General features: G+C 48.2%; 3 protein-coding genes across 7 annotated transcripts; 1 reads left to right on the top strand and 2 right to left on the bottom strand.

Annotated features, from left to right (window-relative positions):
• The first annotated feature begins 215 nt into the window (after positions 1-215).
• Positions 216-1,995, top strand: LOC122615719 (general transcription factor IIH subunit 4). The gene is made up of 2 exons (XM_043790793.1): positions 216-570; positions 627-1,995. Exons 1-2 carry the CDS (start codon positions 272-274, stop codon positions 1,825-1,827), a joined length of 1,500 nt encoding a protein of 499 aa, XP_043646728.1. The 5' UTR covers positions 216-271; the 3' UTR covers positions 1,828-1,995.
• Positions 1,996-1,997: 2 nt separating this feature from the next.
• Positions 1,998-4,217, bottom strand: LOC122615718 (probable Ufm1-specific protease 2). Its single transcript, XM_043790792.1, has 2 exons — positions 4,082-4,217; positions 1,998-4,022 (listed from the first exon to the last, which is right to left on the bottom strand). Exons 1-2 carry the CDS (start codon positions 4,118-4,120, stop codon positions 2,235-2,237), a joined length of 1,827 nt encoding a protein of 608 aa, XP_043646727.1. The 5' UTR covers positions 4,121-4,217; the 3' UTR covers positions 1,998-2,234.
• Positions 4,218-4,581: 364 nt separating this feature from the next.
• Positions 4,582-14,893, bottom strand: LOC122615523 (microtubule-associated serine/threonine-protein kinase 1). Of its 5 annotated transcripts, none has more exons than XR_006325854.1 (12): positions 14,748-14,893; positions 12,016-12,774; positions 11,053-11,576; positions 10,412-10,977; positions 9,014-10,280; positions 8,543-8,939; positions 8,106-8,479; positions 6,883-8,040; positions 6,494-6,809; positions 5,475-6,428; positions 4,969-5,331; positions 4,582-4,904 (listed from the first exon to the last, which is right to left on the bottom strand). XR_006325854.1 is itself a non-coding variant. In XM_043790464.1 (11 exons), exons 2-11 carry the CDS (start codon positions 12,671-12,673, stop codon positions 5,132-5,134), a joined length of 6,414 nt encoding a protein of 2,137 aa, XP_043646399.1. In that variant the 5' UTR covers positions 12,674-12,774; positions 14,748-14,893; the 3' UTR covers positions 4,582-5,131. The 5 variants fall into 5 exon arrangements, 3 of the variants coding, with proteins under 3 accessions (XP_043646399.1, XP_043646400.1, XP_043646401.1); XR_006325855.1 differs by having other exon boundaries at positions 4,582-4,899; XM_043790464.1 differs by having other exon boundaries at positions 4,582-5,331.
• Positions 14,894-15,130: the final 237 nt, after the last annotated feature.

The raw sequence follows: 15,130 nt of genomic DNA, 5'->3' as shown, positions 1-15,130 counted from the left end.
AAAATGATTTTTTTAAGGGAAATGTATACTGAAAAATAACATGTACTGATCAATACATATATTTTTGCATTAACAATCTTTTTTAATTTTTAACAAAATAAAATGTATTTTTCTCTAATCGAACATTGACTGAAAATATTGCATTTTCGGGAAAAAAACCCTCTTTGTAACGCCTTTGATAAATACTATCGATTGTCACGCGACGAAAGACCGGCTATCGATGAGAATGTGATGAAAATATTTTGTTTACCAATTCGACATTCGAACCGTCATGGCCGACACGAAATCCGGTACTGGTCGGTACTCGGCTGCCGGGGGGAGTGGAACCACCGGCCTGTCGCCCTTGGTGCAGGGTCCTGCGAACCTGGAGTGCAAGGATTTTCAGGAGTACCTGCGCACTCGCCAAACGCCAGAGTCGCTGGAGAAGCTCTACAACTACCCGCCTATTTGCTTGGCCGTATTTCGGGAGCTTCCAGAGATAGCCCGGCAGTTTATCATAAGGATACTGTTCGTTGATCAACCAGTGCCACAAGCGGTGGTCACATCATGGGGGGCCCAACGTTGCGCCAAGTAAGATTCTATTAAATTGGTTTAAGAAACATCGGTGCGATCAATTACCTTTGCAGGGAGCAAGCCGAGGCAACCAGCTGCCTGACGGCTTTGAACGTCTGGCGGGTCACAGCCATTCCGGGTGGCCTTTCTGCATGGGAGCTATCGCCCACCTTTAAGAAAAGCGTGCGCCAGGTGCTGCTGGGCGGCGGAAAGCCTTGGCCCATGACCAACACGCTGGAGAAGGACTCAAAGCCCAGGGACATTGCTTTCCTGGATACATACGCCATGTCCCGCTGGCGCTGCGTCTTGCACTACATGGTCGGCACCGGAAATCGCAATGGCACCGATGCGGAGGCCATCAGTCCGGACGCCGTTAGGATTCTGCTGCACGCCAATCTCATGAAAAGGGATGAACGCGATGGTATCACAATCACCCGGCAGGGCTTTCAGTTCCTGCTGCTGGACACGCGAGCTCAGGTGTGGCACTTTATGCTCCAGTACCTGGACACGTGCGAAGAGAGAGGGATCAGCCTGCCGGAATGCTTATCCATGTTGTTCCAGCTCAGTTTTTCTACGCTGGGCAGGGATTATAGTTCGGAGGGCATGAACAGTCAGATGCTGACCTTCCTGCAGCATCTACGGGAGTTTGGACTGGTCTTCCAGCGTAAGCGTAAGGAGGGACGCTTCTATCCCACACGTTTGGCTCTGAATGTGACCAGCAAGGAGGCGGCTGCGACTGCCTCTGTGGCCATGGATGAGGAGGCTACCCAGGACTGTGGCTACATCGTTGTGGAGACGAATTACCGGGTGTATGCCTACACTGATTCTCCGCTGCAGGTGGCCGTGTTAGGTCTGTTCACGGAGCTTCTCTACCGGTTTCCCAATCTCGTCGTGGGCGTACTAACTCGGGATTCAGTGCGTCAGGCGTTGCGTGGCGGTATTACGGCAGAGCAGATTGTCTCGTATCTGGAGCAGTATGCGCATCCCAATATGCGATTGGTCGAGTCTGCCATTCAGTCCAAATCCTGCCTGCCTCCCACAGTCGTTGATCAAATTAAGCTGTGGGAACTAGAGCGAAATCGCTTCACCTACACCGAAGGCGTGGTGTACAATCAGTTCCTCTCGCATACAGATTTCGTAACGCTAAGAGACTACGCTCAGTCGATCCATATGCTGGTGTGGCAAAATGAGCGAACTCGCACAATGGTGGTGCAAAAGAATGGTCACGATGATGTCAAGCGTTACTGGAAGAAGTACTCTAAGAGTGGTGTTTAACCCGGGACTGCTTCCAAATAAGAAGTTACTCTAGGACTAACACCTGTCTCCATTTTGTTACTAAGCTACAATTTAAAAATATTGTTTAATTGATATTGATATATAGCATCGACATTTAACATACAAGTGAAATAAAATTAAAGTACACAAGTATCATACACATCAAAATATTTATACAAAAACCACTTTAAAGCTTTACCTAAATTGTCCTTTAGGTTGGGTCGACTTGTATTATTGCCAAACGTAAAACTGCTAAGTAACAGCTGACAAGTGCATACAAAATATGTTTCTTGATTTTTAATTACAAAAATATTACCCAATATAAAATCATATACTTTATGCCTAAGCAAAACAAATCGACTCATACTCGCCTACCTAAATGCAAATGGAAAGGAAACTATGTGAACCTAATACAAAATGGGCCGCTGGGGCATGCAAAGATTGTAGTAGCTGCCCTTGGCCCAAAAGTCCATGCCCTTCCAGCCGCACCAGCCTTTAATTTGGATGGTGGCCAGATCATCGGCACCTGTGTAATGGGGATCCAGGATGAGGAACTTCACCTGACCCGTCTGCACGCAGTAGTCCACTCCGATAATGGTGTGGGCCAGCACACCGCCACCAATCATCACCGGTGTTCCTTGCGTTTGGAAGTGCATCGCCAGCTCAGAGGCAACAGTAGCCAGCTCAGCTCCAGAGGCTACATGCAGAATCTTTGAATCCACGTTGAGGAATCCCTGCAGACACATGCTGATTTCCGTCGAACCAATCCACTGAGAGGATCCTACGAATGCAGCAGGTTTGTCGTTGATCTTGTGAAGGTATTCCTGCACCTCCAGATGCGTCGGAATCGGTGCGTTCGTATAACCCTGCAGCACAAACCAGGAGCAAATAGTCTGCAGCGAGCGATAGGCGCATCCCCATCCCTTATCTTGCACCTGCTGTTGCAGGTAGTGATAGTAATGGTAATTACCGTTCACTAAGTACTCCTTGCCGTCGACCACTCCACTGGGACGGACTCCGATGTGAGTATTTAGCAGGGGAGTCCATGGTGCGTCCTCCGTTTCGCCCAGGAAACGCACCTGGTTGGCCCTGCGGAAATATGGACGACTGACTGGCAAAGCAAATTGTCGATGCAGGCGCTTGCGTCTCTCCAGCATGCTGGGCTTATCGTCACCCAAATCTTCGAGATAAGCGCAGCTTACGAAGTGCCCAAACTCTTGGGGATAAAAGTGATAGCTAGCGGGCACCAGCAGCTTTCCACTTTCCGACTCTGTGAGATGTTCAATCAGGCTCAATTCGAACAGTCTCAGAGCTCTACAGATGCTCTCGATGAGCACGTCGTACAGCCGCTGGAGCTTGGTCTTCCGGCAGAGAATGGCCATGGCTTCGATCTCTAATGGAACCTGTACTCGGATCTGTTCCTCAGTGGCCACTGCAATGCTAAGTGCCGGATGAGGTGGTGAATCCCGGGCCACGGGGTCACGACTGCGCGAGCGCATCACATCGATGGGGATAACCTCGTAGTCACAGCCAGTCGGCGCAAGTCTCTTGATTGGCGTATTCTGACTTTTGGACTTCTTTTTGTCGCCACCAGTAGTCTCCTTTTCATGTCCTGGACTGGGAATGACGTCTATAAGATCCTGAATTTGGGAATCGCAGCTAAACCGCTTGTCCAGGGGCCCGTAGCTGTTGATGAAAATTTTTGTCTGCGGAACGTTAAACACAAGATTGCCGTCGGCCACCCTCTTGCGCAGCACATGCATTTCCCGGGACACGGATTCAGGTGTGGCGGCCGTTTGCAGATAGAATCCGCAGTGCAGCCGGGTGAAGCAAAAGTCGTTGTACAGCTGATCCGCCTCCATCACTTCGTAGGTCACCTCCTCCAACTTTCCGTGGACGAAGAACGAGGCCCGCAGGCCCACCAAGGTGCCCAATTCGCATTGCAATAGGATGGGATTATCGGTGATATCCACGGATTTGATGACCTCATTAAGGTGCGCCTCGCCATCAGTGCAACCACCAAACTTGACCAGTCCGCATAGATCCAGTTCTGCCGGGAATCTGTGTTGGATCTGCTCGTAGTTCAGCTGCCCCAAGCTGGACTCGATGTTGACACTCAGAAGGAGTAAGGTGCCTTCTCCGTAGAAAACTCCATATAAACAACCACTACACTGCTGCTTTGTTCGCTCCAGGCGCTGCAATCGGAGAGTCCGGGTAACCAATAAATGGTTAATTAAACTACTTAAAGTCTCACCTTCAGCAGGAATGCGGATATTTTCAGTTTGGGCAGCATATTCGTGCTAGATTGATATAGAAAACAAAGTAATTTGGCCAATAGCACAATTATTGCACAGCTGGCAATTTTCTATCGATAACTGCGTCTGTCTGGTTTTGACCTATCGACATGGGCTTAGGAAAATTAAACTTACTCATACAGTTAATTTTTTGAAAATTTTTTAAGTGTTTTTTTTTTTAAATAAATTGAATTTGGAAAGAACAAAATTTACATTTACATTTTGGTACGATTTAATTTTTCAAATGTATTAGATTATAATTTAAAAAAATTGAGCCGTAAAATATTTGTAATTGAACTTCGTAGCAGAAAGCTCTTTGGAAAAATAAAATTCTTGAAAACACATTTTTATAATAGACAAAGTCTATAATTTCCAATATACGCACATATTTGCCTGCTTCCTGTTCCTGATCTGTACAACTCCACACCAATCAAAAAGTCGCTTTAAGTACACACACATATAACATTTATTTAATATATATTTTATATTGAATTCGGCATAGTGTATAGATTCGCAAAAATGTTATAAACGCAGCCCAACACCGCGCCATTCCCTCCATGACTCTCCCATCGACTCATCATCCGTAGTCCACAATTCGTTAATTCTATCAATGTTACACATTTATATACAGTACATAATTGCGTGGTGCCTCTTATATTTGCTTCAGCTGGAATATCGTGCTCCTCCTTCTCGACTTGCTATCGTGCCTACTAATTTACATTAAGAGTTTTTAAGCGGTTTTTTTTTGTTTTCCTTTAGTTATGACATCTACAAACTACTAGGCTTCAGAATTTTCTAATTAATTTCATTGCTAAATTGTATGATTTGCGCAAAAACACAAGCTTACTTAGAAAAAAGGTTTAAAACGCAATCCCCCGCTACAGATACATATTGAATTCCTGCGGCTTTTCGTTTCCTGTCCTCCATCCACGCCCATTCTCATCATGGACAATTATTTAAACGCGAAACTTAAAACACAAGCATCCATATCCACCGCGGCTGCTCTGGCGCTACTTTCTCTGCTTGGCAGATGAAGTGGCTGCAGATCCTCCTGGTCCAGAGGTCCCTCCACCGGTCGCAACCGTTGTATCCTTGCGTGGTGCTGTGGAGATGGTCACGCTTGGACTGGCGGGCTTTGTCGTTGTCATCGAAGTTTTACAGCCACTGTTGTGGGGTTTAGTTTTGGGCGTTCCAGGAGTTGTGGTTTTACCTAAAAGGAAGCAAATAAGTTGCATATTTTCATTTCATGTGTACTCTGATTTTAGGCTAATAAAATCCGAATGTCTGATTCAAATCTTTGAACATTTTAAGTTCATTTGTAAATAAACTTGTTAGAAAATACTTCAAACTCACCCTGGTCGACCTTCTTGCTTTTGCCAGCAGGCTCCATCTCTGGCTGTTCGGTGGCCTTCATCTTCGTCGGCTTTTCCAGAGTTTGAGTAGGCGAAGACGAGGATTCTCCCTCCGCGAACTCCTCGATAGCGGGCATGAATCCTTCGGACACACTGCTGCTGTCTTGGGTACTGGTTGGCGAATCTTTCTCCTCAGCAATACGCGGCAGCGGTTCACAATTGGCCAGGGTGACCACAGCGGTGGCACTTGGATCAGTTCCGGCAGCGGTTGTGGACAAAACTGTTGCCATAGCAGTTTGTTTTTGAGATTCCTCAGAAGCAGCAGGCAACAACTGCAGGGGTTGAGCTGAAGGAGCTCCCAAAACCGCTCCTCCAGCTCCCGATGCACCTCCGCCAGGTGTCGACCTCCAAGTCGTTGTGACCACTCGTTGGTGTGTCGGCTGTTTGATGGGCGGCGAACAGCATAGTGGCGATATCTTTGTCTCTGCGCTACGGGGATGCAAGCGATCCGGTGACAAGGCGCGCCTTAGCAGCGGAGAGCTCGGTTCCGCCGACTTGGTTCGGGCAAATCCTGCCTTCTTGGTGTTTGCATTCACCGCCGTCTGCAACGTGGGCAGCGTGCTTCCCGGACTATAAGACTGTGTGGTGTTAGAGGCACCGGGCTGATGGCCCACCAATGGAAATGCCAATGGGGAGGGAGATCTTGTGGGTGACGATGGCAGCGGCGATGGTGAAGGAGTTCGCGCCAATGGAGACAGCGGAATGTGACCCACAGACTTTCGTCGATTCGGTAACGAATTGTTGCTCGTGGTATGTAGATTCTTGAGGCCTCCGGCGGGATTGTTTGCGTTGCCTCCGCCTGCTATTACGGCGGTGGCTGCATGCAGCTTGTGCTTGAGACCATGTAAAGTGGATGGACGCTGGTACAGCTGCGGAACGACTCCAGTGGGAGAGACTGTACAAAATAAGGATGAAATGTTCAATAAACTGATAAAGCATTCTTGTGGCTAACCCCATTACCCGGCACATTTCCAACAGAGGTGGGGCTGCTGCCAACGACGGCTCCCACATGGGGCAGGAGCACCAACTGGGTGGGTGGCGGAGCAGCAGGCAATTGCACACTGAGGGCCGAGGGAGCAACTGAAGCGGATCCTGTGTTGCCACCGTGATTGGAGCCACTTGAACCGGTGGGTGTGTTAGGCGATGAGGATGAGGGCGAGGTGGATTGCGATGAAGAGTTGGCTGCCGACTGGCAACAGCTGCTGTGATACGAAGAATCCAACGGCGACAAGTTTCTGGCCGATGGTGTGGTGGGTGAACTTGTGCCAGCTGAGTACTAAAATTAGGCGTATTAACAAGGAAATTAGTTTAGATGTTGGGCTTTACATAAAGCAACATTGGGATTTTACCTGCTGCATCTCTGCATTTGCACGCTTGCTGCTTATGCGGCGAAATAGCGAGGTCTTGCGCTTCTTGTCATGCTCTCGCTTTGTCTGCTTCTTCTGCCGATTCACACCCTTCTTGGCCAGCTTGCTTTGCATGAGATCGCGCTTGCGCCCACCGCTCTGAATGCTGGTGTGCTCGAGGGGAGTGGCCCGCAGGGTTACGTGCTCGCCACCACTGAGGAGCAGCTGCAGCACCTGTGTGTGGAACAGGCCTTGCACAGCCTCTCCATTAACATGAGTGATGAGATCCGCTGGACGCAGTCCCGCCTCGAAAGCTGGACTGCCCTCGTCCACGGCCATAACCAAATGATGCATTGTATAGAAGTCCGTGTCGCCATAGTACACACGGATGGTATGGACAGTAAAGCCGAAACCACGGGGACCACGTCGTATGATGATCGGAGGCTTTAGATTTGTAACCAATGGCGAGAGCTCCCGGCAAGGAGAAGTATCCCTGGAGCTGGCCGTACTGGAGCCATTGCCTCCACCACCCGGCGATTGAATTCCACATAACTGTGCAGCCAATTGGCTGTTGTCCAGAGATGTCATGAGTGACAATCCCAAGGCGGATGCAGATTTAACAATCGACCTAGACCGATGATGCTTCACACTGCTGCCACTGGTGCTGCCGTCCATTGATTTTGGTTGATGCTGCAGAGCCAGCGGCGATTGTTCTCTTGGCAAGTTCATGTTCTCCGTCGATGAGCTGCCCGCGGAAATGGTTTCATCTTCTATCGAGATGGAGAAACGCGGCAAAATGTCTCTGGCGCAAACACCCTTCCGTTTACGGTTGATCTGTGGCGAAAAATCATCACTGTCCGTTTGCGAACTCTCCGGCGTGCTGCGCGAAAAGCTGCCCACCGTAGCTGTTGGCGGAGTGGCCGCCATTGCCGCCTGAGTTTGAGTTGGTGGCGGAGTGGCCGGCGTACTAATGATCGTGGTTGTGTTTGGTGGCATGCTATGCCGCTGCTGCATGCGCTGTGTGGCGCCGGGATTTGGTTGCTGGAGATAATGCTTCAGCATTCGCAGCTCAGCATCGTTTCCAATCGTCACATTGTGCAACAATTCAGGCAAGTAATCGGCATCCGGGGTGGACGGCACCTTCAGGCAGCTTGAGGAGAGCTAAAAGAAATTTTCCATTAATAACTGATCATCAATCGCCGCTTTTCAAATAAATCAATACTCACATCAAGCTTTCGCAATTGTGGCGTATTCAAGAATTTGTTGACCACTCCGTCGTGGGAGGCGCTACCGGAACCACTACCACTGCCACTTCCACTTCCGCTTCCCATTCCCGATTTAAGTTTGGGAAGAGCGCCAGTTGATGCGGGTCCTACGGCTACTGCTGGAGTCTCCTGCGCACGCGATGGCAGCGATGAAAGTGGCGGTGGACCCGTTGGCTTCGCTCCATCGGTAGACGTGGGCGTGGCATGACGCGACCAGCTATAATGCTGTTTTCTGTACTGCGGAGTATACGAATTGAAACTGCCAAAGACGGGAGTGTCATCCGTGTCGTCCGTATCTTCTCCACCTAGATCATGGTTATAGCGATCCATTCGGGCTGTCGAAAAAACATTCAAATGAATTAATAATTCATTATTTCAATATAGCTTATAAAGCTTACTGTCAAAATAACTGGTATCATCATCGTGGGACAACTGCGGCACAAACTCTGCCTTCTGCCGCAGCAGAGAATTCCAATCCATGCCCAGAAAATATTCGTGCTCTTTCATTTCCAGCGCACCCGATTGGGTGCCCAGACGATCCCGCGGATTCTGCTGCAGCAGCTGCGAGATTATGTCCTTTGCCTCCGCTTGAACAGGCCAGTCCTCACAGTCCGGCCACTCGATGTCATCGTTGACAGTGTGCGCAAACAGTTCCTCAGTGGTTTCGCCAAAAAACGGCACACAGCCGATGAGAAATTCATACAGAATGATGCCCATGGACCACCAGTCGACAGGTTTGCCATAGCCCTGGCGCAATATCACTTCGGGTGCAATATACTCGGGTGTGCCGTAAACCTGGAAGGGATAAAGAAGTTGGCACTTAGATAATCACAGTATTTTCTTTGGAATCTAAAAGAAAATGTGCCTACCTGCTTGTCGGAAAACTGTCTCGTTTCTGAGTCGATATAACCCTCATACAAATTGGTTGCCAATGACATCAGACCCATCTTGGAGAGCCCAAAATCAGTGAGTTTGATGTGACCCAAGGCGGTGATCAAAAGGTTGTCCGGCTTGAGGTCGCGATGCACGATGCCGTAGCTGTGCAGATACTCTACGGCTAATACTGTCTCGGCGAAATAGAAGCGGGCCATATCCGCGGGCAGTGGCCCGATGTTCTTCAGCAGCGTTCCGCAGTCGCCGCCCTCCACGTACTCCATCACCAGGCAAAGGTGTTTCTTGGTTTCAAACGAACAGTACATGCTGACCACAAAGGGATTGTCGGCGAAGGAAAGAATATCACGCTCCGCAAAGACCTGCTCCACCTGGTTGCGCAGGATGAGATTATTTTTGTTGATTTTCTTCATGGCAAAGCGTTGACGGGTGGTCTTGTGCTTCACCAGGTAGACGGCTCCATAAGCACCATTTGAGATCAGCTTGACAATGTCAAAGTCATTTTCTTGAGGTGAGGGTTGTTGGACTCCACTGCCAGTTACTGGTGCAGCCGATCCTCCGGTTAATCCTTCAGCTCCTGTCCCCTTCGCACCCGATCCTCCACCTGCACTACTTGATCCTCCCTTCTCCTCATTCATCTGGCTAATAGCCAGCGCAAAAGAGGGTGCCGCGTCACACGAAGCCACTGGCGTTTGAGGAGGCTGTTGAGGTGTCACTGTGCCACTTCCCGAGTCCAAAGCAATGGAATCCAAGGCCAGGCTGCTTAACTGCTTGGCTGCACTGGTTAAGGGCGAGTTGAGTAGCAAACTGCCACCGGGTTGCAGTGGATCTGCATCCACGGTAACTTGTTCCGAGCACATCTGCTGTGTTTCCCTTAATTCCTGTTGCAGTTCTGCGATTGGATCACGGTTTAGCCCCAGCTTGTGGATGATGTATTGCGGAATGTCCGCCTTTATCACAGGCATTGCCTTGGCATGACCTTCTGCAGCCTCCAGTAGCTCGTAGAATTCTTGCGGGTCGAATTCTAGGCATTCCAGCAATCGAGCTGGTCGCGAAATAATCAAAAGCAGCTTTTTAATCACACCATTTAGTTCAGCTGCCGCCTCCGGAGATTTCTCCTTTGTCTCCACTAGCAAACGCTCCAGATTTTCACTCAGCTCGTAAAAGTATTGCGAGGTTATCAACTTGGCCTCCGATTTGTGCAGGCAATCCCTTGCCATTTCCAATACCTGATGATGCACAAAGCTGCAAAGAAAGAAGGAAACAAGTTGTAAAGGATTTAGACAGATTTGACTAATAAAAAAGGAGTCTGTCCGTATCATATACTCGATTTTATCAACTGAAGATAATTGAACAGATTTATGAACTAGACTCACCGCACTATCGGCTGCGAGTCCCTGAAGCTATTGCATGCAGCACTCTTGTTTTCGTTGATAAAGTGCTTCAGCCGCTCCTCCATTTGCTGGGTGGCCTTGGGAAAACGCTCCTTGTACAAAGTGTTCATCACAGCAATCTCATTGTCCACGATGGGTGAACGCGATGGGCTGGACAGCGATCTTGAGCGCGGACGAAAGTAGGGCGACATACGACCTCCAACTTGCATTGCACTCGAGGCGGAGCTATTCGCGGATGAACCACCATTACCAGCACCAGCACCACCACCGGCTGGCTGACCACCACAGGTAACGCTCAGCTCGGCACAGCAATTGACGCAGGCCGCTGTCATCAGTTTCTGGGGCTGCAGCTGCGATGGCTTCGGCGGCTGGGGCGTCAGTTGCTTATGGGAAACGGCTAGCAACAGAGCGCAGTGCTTGGGACAATGCTGTTTGAGGTGCTCGGCGCAGCAGGCACCGGCGGCCACGGCAGCGGCATCCGCCTCCTGCACTCCGGGCGGAATGTTGTGCGCCAACTGGTTGAGAGCCTCCTGACTCGAGCACTGAGACTGTGATACATGAAACCATTTAACAATTAACGTAAATATAAAACGTAAATGTTTGGAATATCTAAACAAACTTACCGACAAATTGGAGCTACCAGGCGTGGTTCCGTACCCCGAGGAGGGCAGCGAAGCGACGGACCAGCGACGTCCGTCTGCGACAACGCCCCGGCACGAGGCGATTCTTTTGATCGGAGCAAATGCAAATGGCATGGGTGAATTGAGGCGCGGACTATCCATGGGACTGGCCGAGTATGGGGAATGGGCCCGGGAGCCGCCAGCCGCTGCCACTGCAGCCGCGTTGGTGACCAAACTTAGTCGATGATGGGCAACTCCACTGGAGGAGCCACCACCGGAACCAGCGCCTCCTCCAGTTGACCCCCGCATCACAACGCCGTGCAAGTGATGGTGATGGTGGTGCTTGGCCAAGCCAATCCCAGCACAGCTGCCCGACCTCGAAATGTTGTGACCCAAGGGAGAAGCCCCAAAGCCAGGGGGCTGTACTGGTAACGGAGCGGCCAGTTCATGGCGAAAATAGTTGCCCGTGAGGCAGGGAGCTGACTTCCCCAACGACGAGTGACGCATACGTAGCAAGTTGGACGCTTCTGTAATGAACAATTAAGTAAATTTCCTGTATTCATTAGGTAATAGATGGAGAAGAAAACGAATCCCAAATGCTGCAACAAATTAGTGGCTTCAAACGGGATTAGTCTTTAAAATATTATAATTAATACGTTTTAATCTGAAGGTAATTCAATGAACGTTATTTTGGTTTTGTAAGCATACAAGGACAGCCAGACAAACATGATTAGTACAACAATATAGGTGTCAATCTTTGGGTGCTAATTAAGTCAGAATTCACATCTTACTAAAACGATAAAAATAGCTTGTAAATAAGCCTTTTTTTCAAAGCTAATATTATCGTTATTGTGGATAGATGGGAATATATACCTTACTTTGGTATGGAAATCTTTTCATAACAAGTAAATGGTTCTTCTAACGAATTAAAGCAGCAGAATTTCAGTGGTGGGGATATTCTCTTACCGCTGCTGACAGCGCGCAGCGAGTTGGTGTGCTGCTGATAGGAGATCTTTCGGAGCAAGGCGGTGTATCCCCTAGAGTGCAGAGAACTAGAACTTCCGGACAGACCGCCGGACGAGCTCTTGGTCAGATTCAGGTTGCGCATCATGGAGGAGCCGTTGGTGCTGTCGTTGCCGATGGATAGCTTGGCCGGCGAGGTGGGCAGCAGCTCCAATCCGCTGCAGGACTTGACGCTGCTGTTGCAGGACGACGATGCTGCCGCAAGTGCTGCTGCAGCGGCAGCCGCCTCCTGGTCGGAGTCGTCGAAGATGAGCACGCGTGCCGAGTAGCTCGACTGCGGGCGTATCCGCGACAGATTGGCCGTGCTCAAGTGCCGCTTGGGCACCGGACTGCCGCTCATAGTGGCTGTGGCCGTGGCGCCACTGCTACTGTCCGCGGATGGAGAGCCCGAAATGGACATGGCCTCGATCTCGCTGGCCACGCTCTGATTGATAAACTCCTGCTCCTGTTGCTCATCGTTCTTTTGCGGCGTTGAGGTGGATATCTTGCTGCCTAGGACAGCACTCGCTGAGTGGTTGGACGATGTCGATGATGATGACGATGTGACTGGGCCGGCCGCTCCCTCGGCTGGACGGGATGCAGCTCCCTCCTGACGACTCATGATCGTGCTGGCTTCGCGTTCGCTCTGATCTTAGCAGGATCGCATGTTGTTGTTTGTCTCCGGTGCTTTGTTGCTTCGACTCTTGGGCATGGCGTCGGCGGCTGCAATAAGAGCAATTAATTAGCATACGGCTGGCAAGGCGCTTCCCAGTTCTCAGTTCTCAGTTAACAGCTCACTTTCCATCCCATACCATGCCATCTCCGAAACCCAGACACTGGCAATTGCTTCCACACACAACCCCTGGCTAATTAATCTCGTTGGGCTGACACTTTGCACGAGCCGAACAGCAAATAATTATATGTACAAATCGGTTCAAATGGGATCGAAATATATTAATATGTATTACATACTACACATATTTGTTTACGGGAAGCGTTCGCCCACTTGGTTTTGGGAGATAGCCCAGAAATTCCACAATGAGCAAGTGCCTGAGTGGTTGAATCACAATGCCGTCCAGTGACAAGGGCGACACGGAAATCTCTCCCAACCGAAATCAAGTCCCGGTGACTCAGATGTCTATTTTAGTTGACTTAAAAACCATTGTTTTGAGTCAGAAACTTCCACAGACTACACTTAGATCAATTCTACCATTGCTCTTATTCTGCATAAAAACTAAAAACTGTTTACCTAACACAATCTGTGTTAGGAAACGCTCGATTGCCCCACTTTACTAATAGAAATTCTTCAATTTCTGACCATGAACATTTGAATATCAAGTTCACTATACTACATATAAATTTTAGTATTACTATAACATTTTATTTAATAATTTCAATATTTTTTGTTTAACGTAGCAATAAAATCTGTAAACACACATATGCATTTACATGTTCAGAGATATACTTGGCAACATGGATTCAATAATAGTTTCTCAAGTTCATACTACTACATATGTAAATGTTCCAAATTTCAAGATTCCCAAACACATTCGTATTTTTTTAATAATATAAGTAGTAATGTGTGATTATTTCCGTAAGATCTGTGCAAGAAAAATACACATTTTAAAACATACAAACAAGAAAAAGCCTTAAGCACAACATTTTAAAGTTCTGTAAACGTAATATATAGTCACAATGAAACCATATCACTTTGACATTAATAATGACAGATGAAAGATTAATTATTCATTAGTAAGACCAGTAAGATCAATCAGAAATCGCCAGTTAAATATTTAAAAATTCAGATAAATATTTATAATTATGAAGAAAGGCTGTGAAACTTTCTTGAATTAAACTGTTCGTTCGACGACTCCATTTTCCAAAACTTACACCTTTCGGGTGAATTTATATACTCGAAATGCAAACCAAGAAACCCAGTTTCTGTTCCATTGTTTACCCTTCTCGGTGGTCTGAATAAAAGGCCACTAAATTATCGGATTATCTGCAGGTGAGGAGCAGGGCGGATGGCATGAGCTGGGACGGGATCAGATTGGATCGGATCGGATCTCGAGGCGGCAGGGGGCTACAGCTATATAAGCGCTATAAGCTATACGAGACTATATGGCACGATCGTAAATGGTGCTCCGAGGTCTCCAAGTAGACGTTGTCGTAGTCCGACTTCTGCGGTTATCAGTTTGTTTTCGTTTCGTTTATTTTTGTGTGTTTAGTGGCATTTATTCACACACTATGCGGATTGTACACTAGGTACGCACACACGGGCAACTGGGCGTATATTTGTTTAAATTTCGCCCACTCGAGGCGAGACGCGCGAGTTATTCACATGATAATTGGATTCGCTAATGCGACCACCGCTGTTTGCACAGATTTGATTATATTGTGTGGAGCGCCCAGAACAGCAGACACAAAAAAATAAATAATAAATAACCAAGGGCAAAGGATTTTCGAGACCAAATTAATTATGGCCAATAGCAACAACAACAACAATAACAACAACAGCGAGTGGGGTCTTCGCATTGGTATGGGTAATGGGTGTGTGTGTGTGGGGGCGGCGAAGGAGCCCCACACACACATATAGCACACGAACACCCACAGACGTTGCGATTACGGGGTTTTTGGTACAATAAATTGTCAGTTTCTCACTTTTACATCGCCTAACAATCGATTTGAAACTTTACATTTTATATGCAGCATTTACAATGAAGTAGACACACACACTCGCGTGCCTAGCACGCGATTTAAGAGGTATTACTAAATATTTTTAACAGCGAAAAAATCGTTGTAACAATATCAATCAGCCGAACGGTCACATTACTAGCGATGACAGCCGATGCTGCGAAAGTTATCGAATCACGGCAGTGGTGGCCCTCGAATCTTCAGATTCATTGGCGGCGGGGCATTTAAAAAAAGGAATAACTTTATATACTAGCAACTTAAAACGCCACCTCAGCTTAATGAATGGTTCCGTTGTTTCCTAACTGCCCGGCTGTTTCTTGGGTAAGATATATAAACAGCTTATCGGTTCTTAACGGTACTCTTCAGTGTGACCGGAGAGAAGAAA

Source organism: Drosophila teissieri, chromosome 3L (genome assembly GCF_016746235.2).
Source record: "Drosophila teissieri strain GT53w chromosome 3L, Prin_Dtei_1.1, whole genome shotgun sequence".
In the NCBI taxonomy this organism is placed as follows: domain Eukaryota; kingdom Metazoa; phylum Arthropoda; class Insecta; order Diptera; family Drosophilidae; genus Drosophila; species Drosophila teissieri.
Note: the sequence above shows the minus strand (reverse complement) of the source record. Positions and strands in the feature narration are given on the sequence as shown.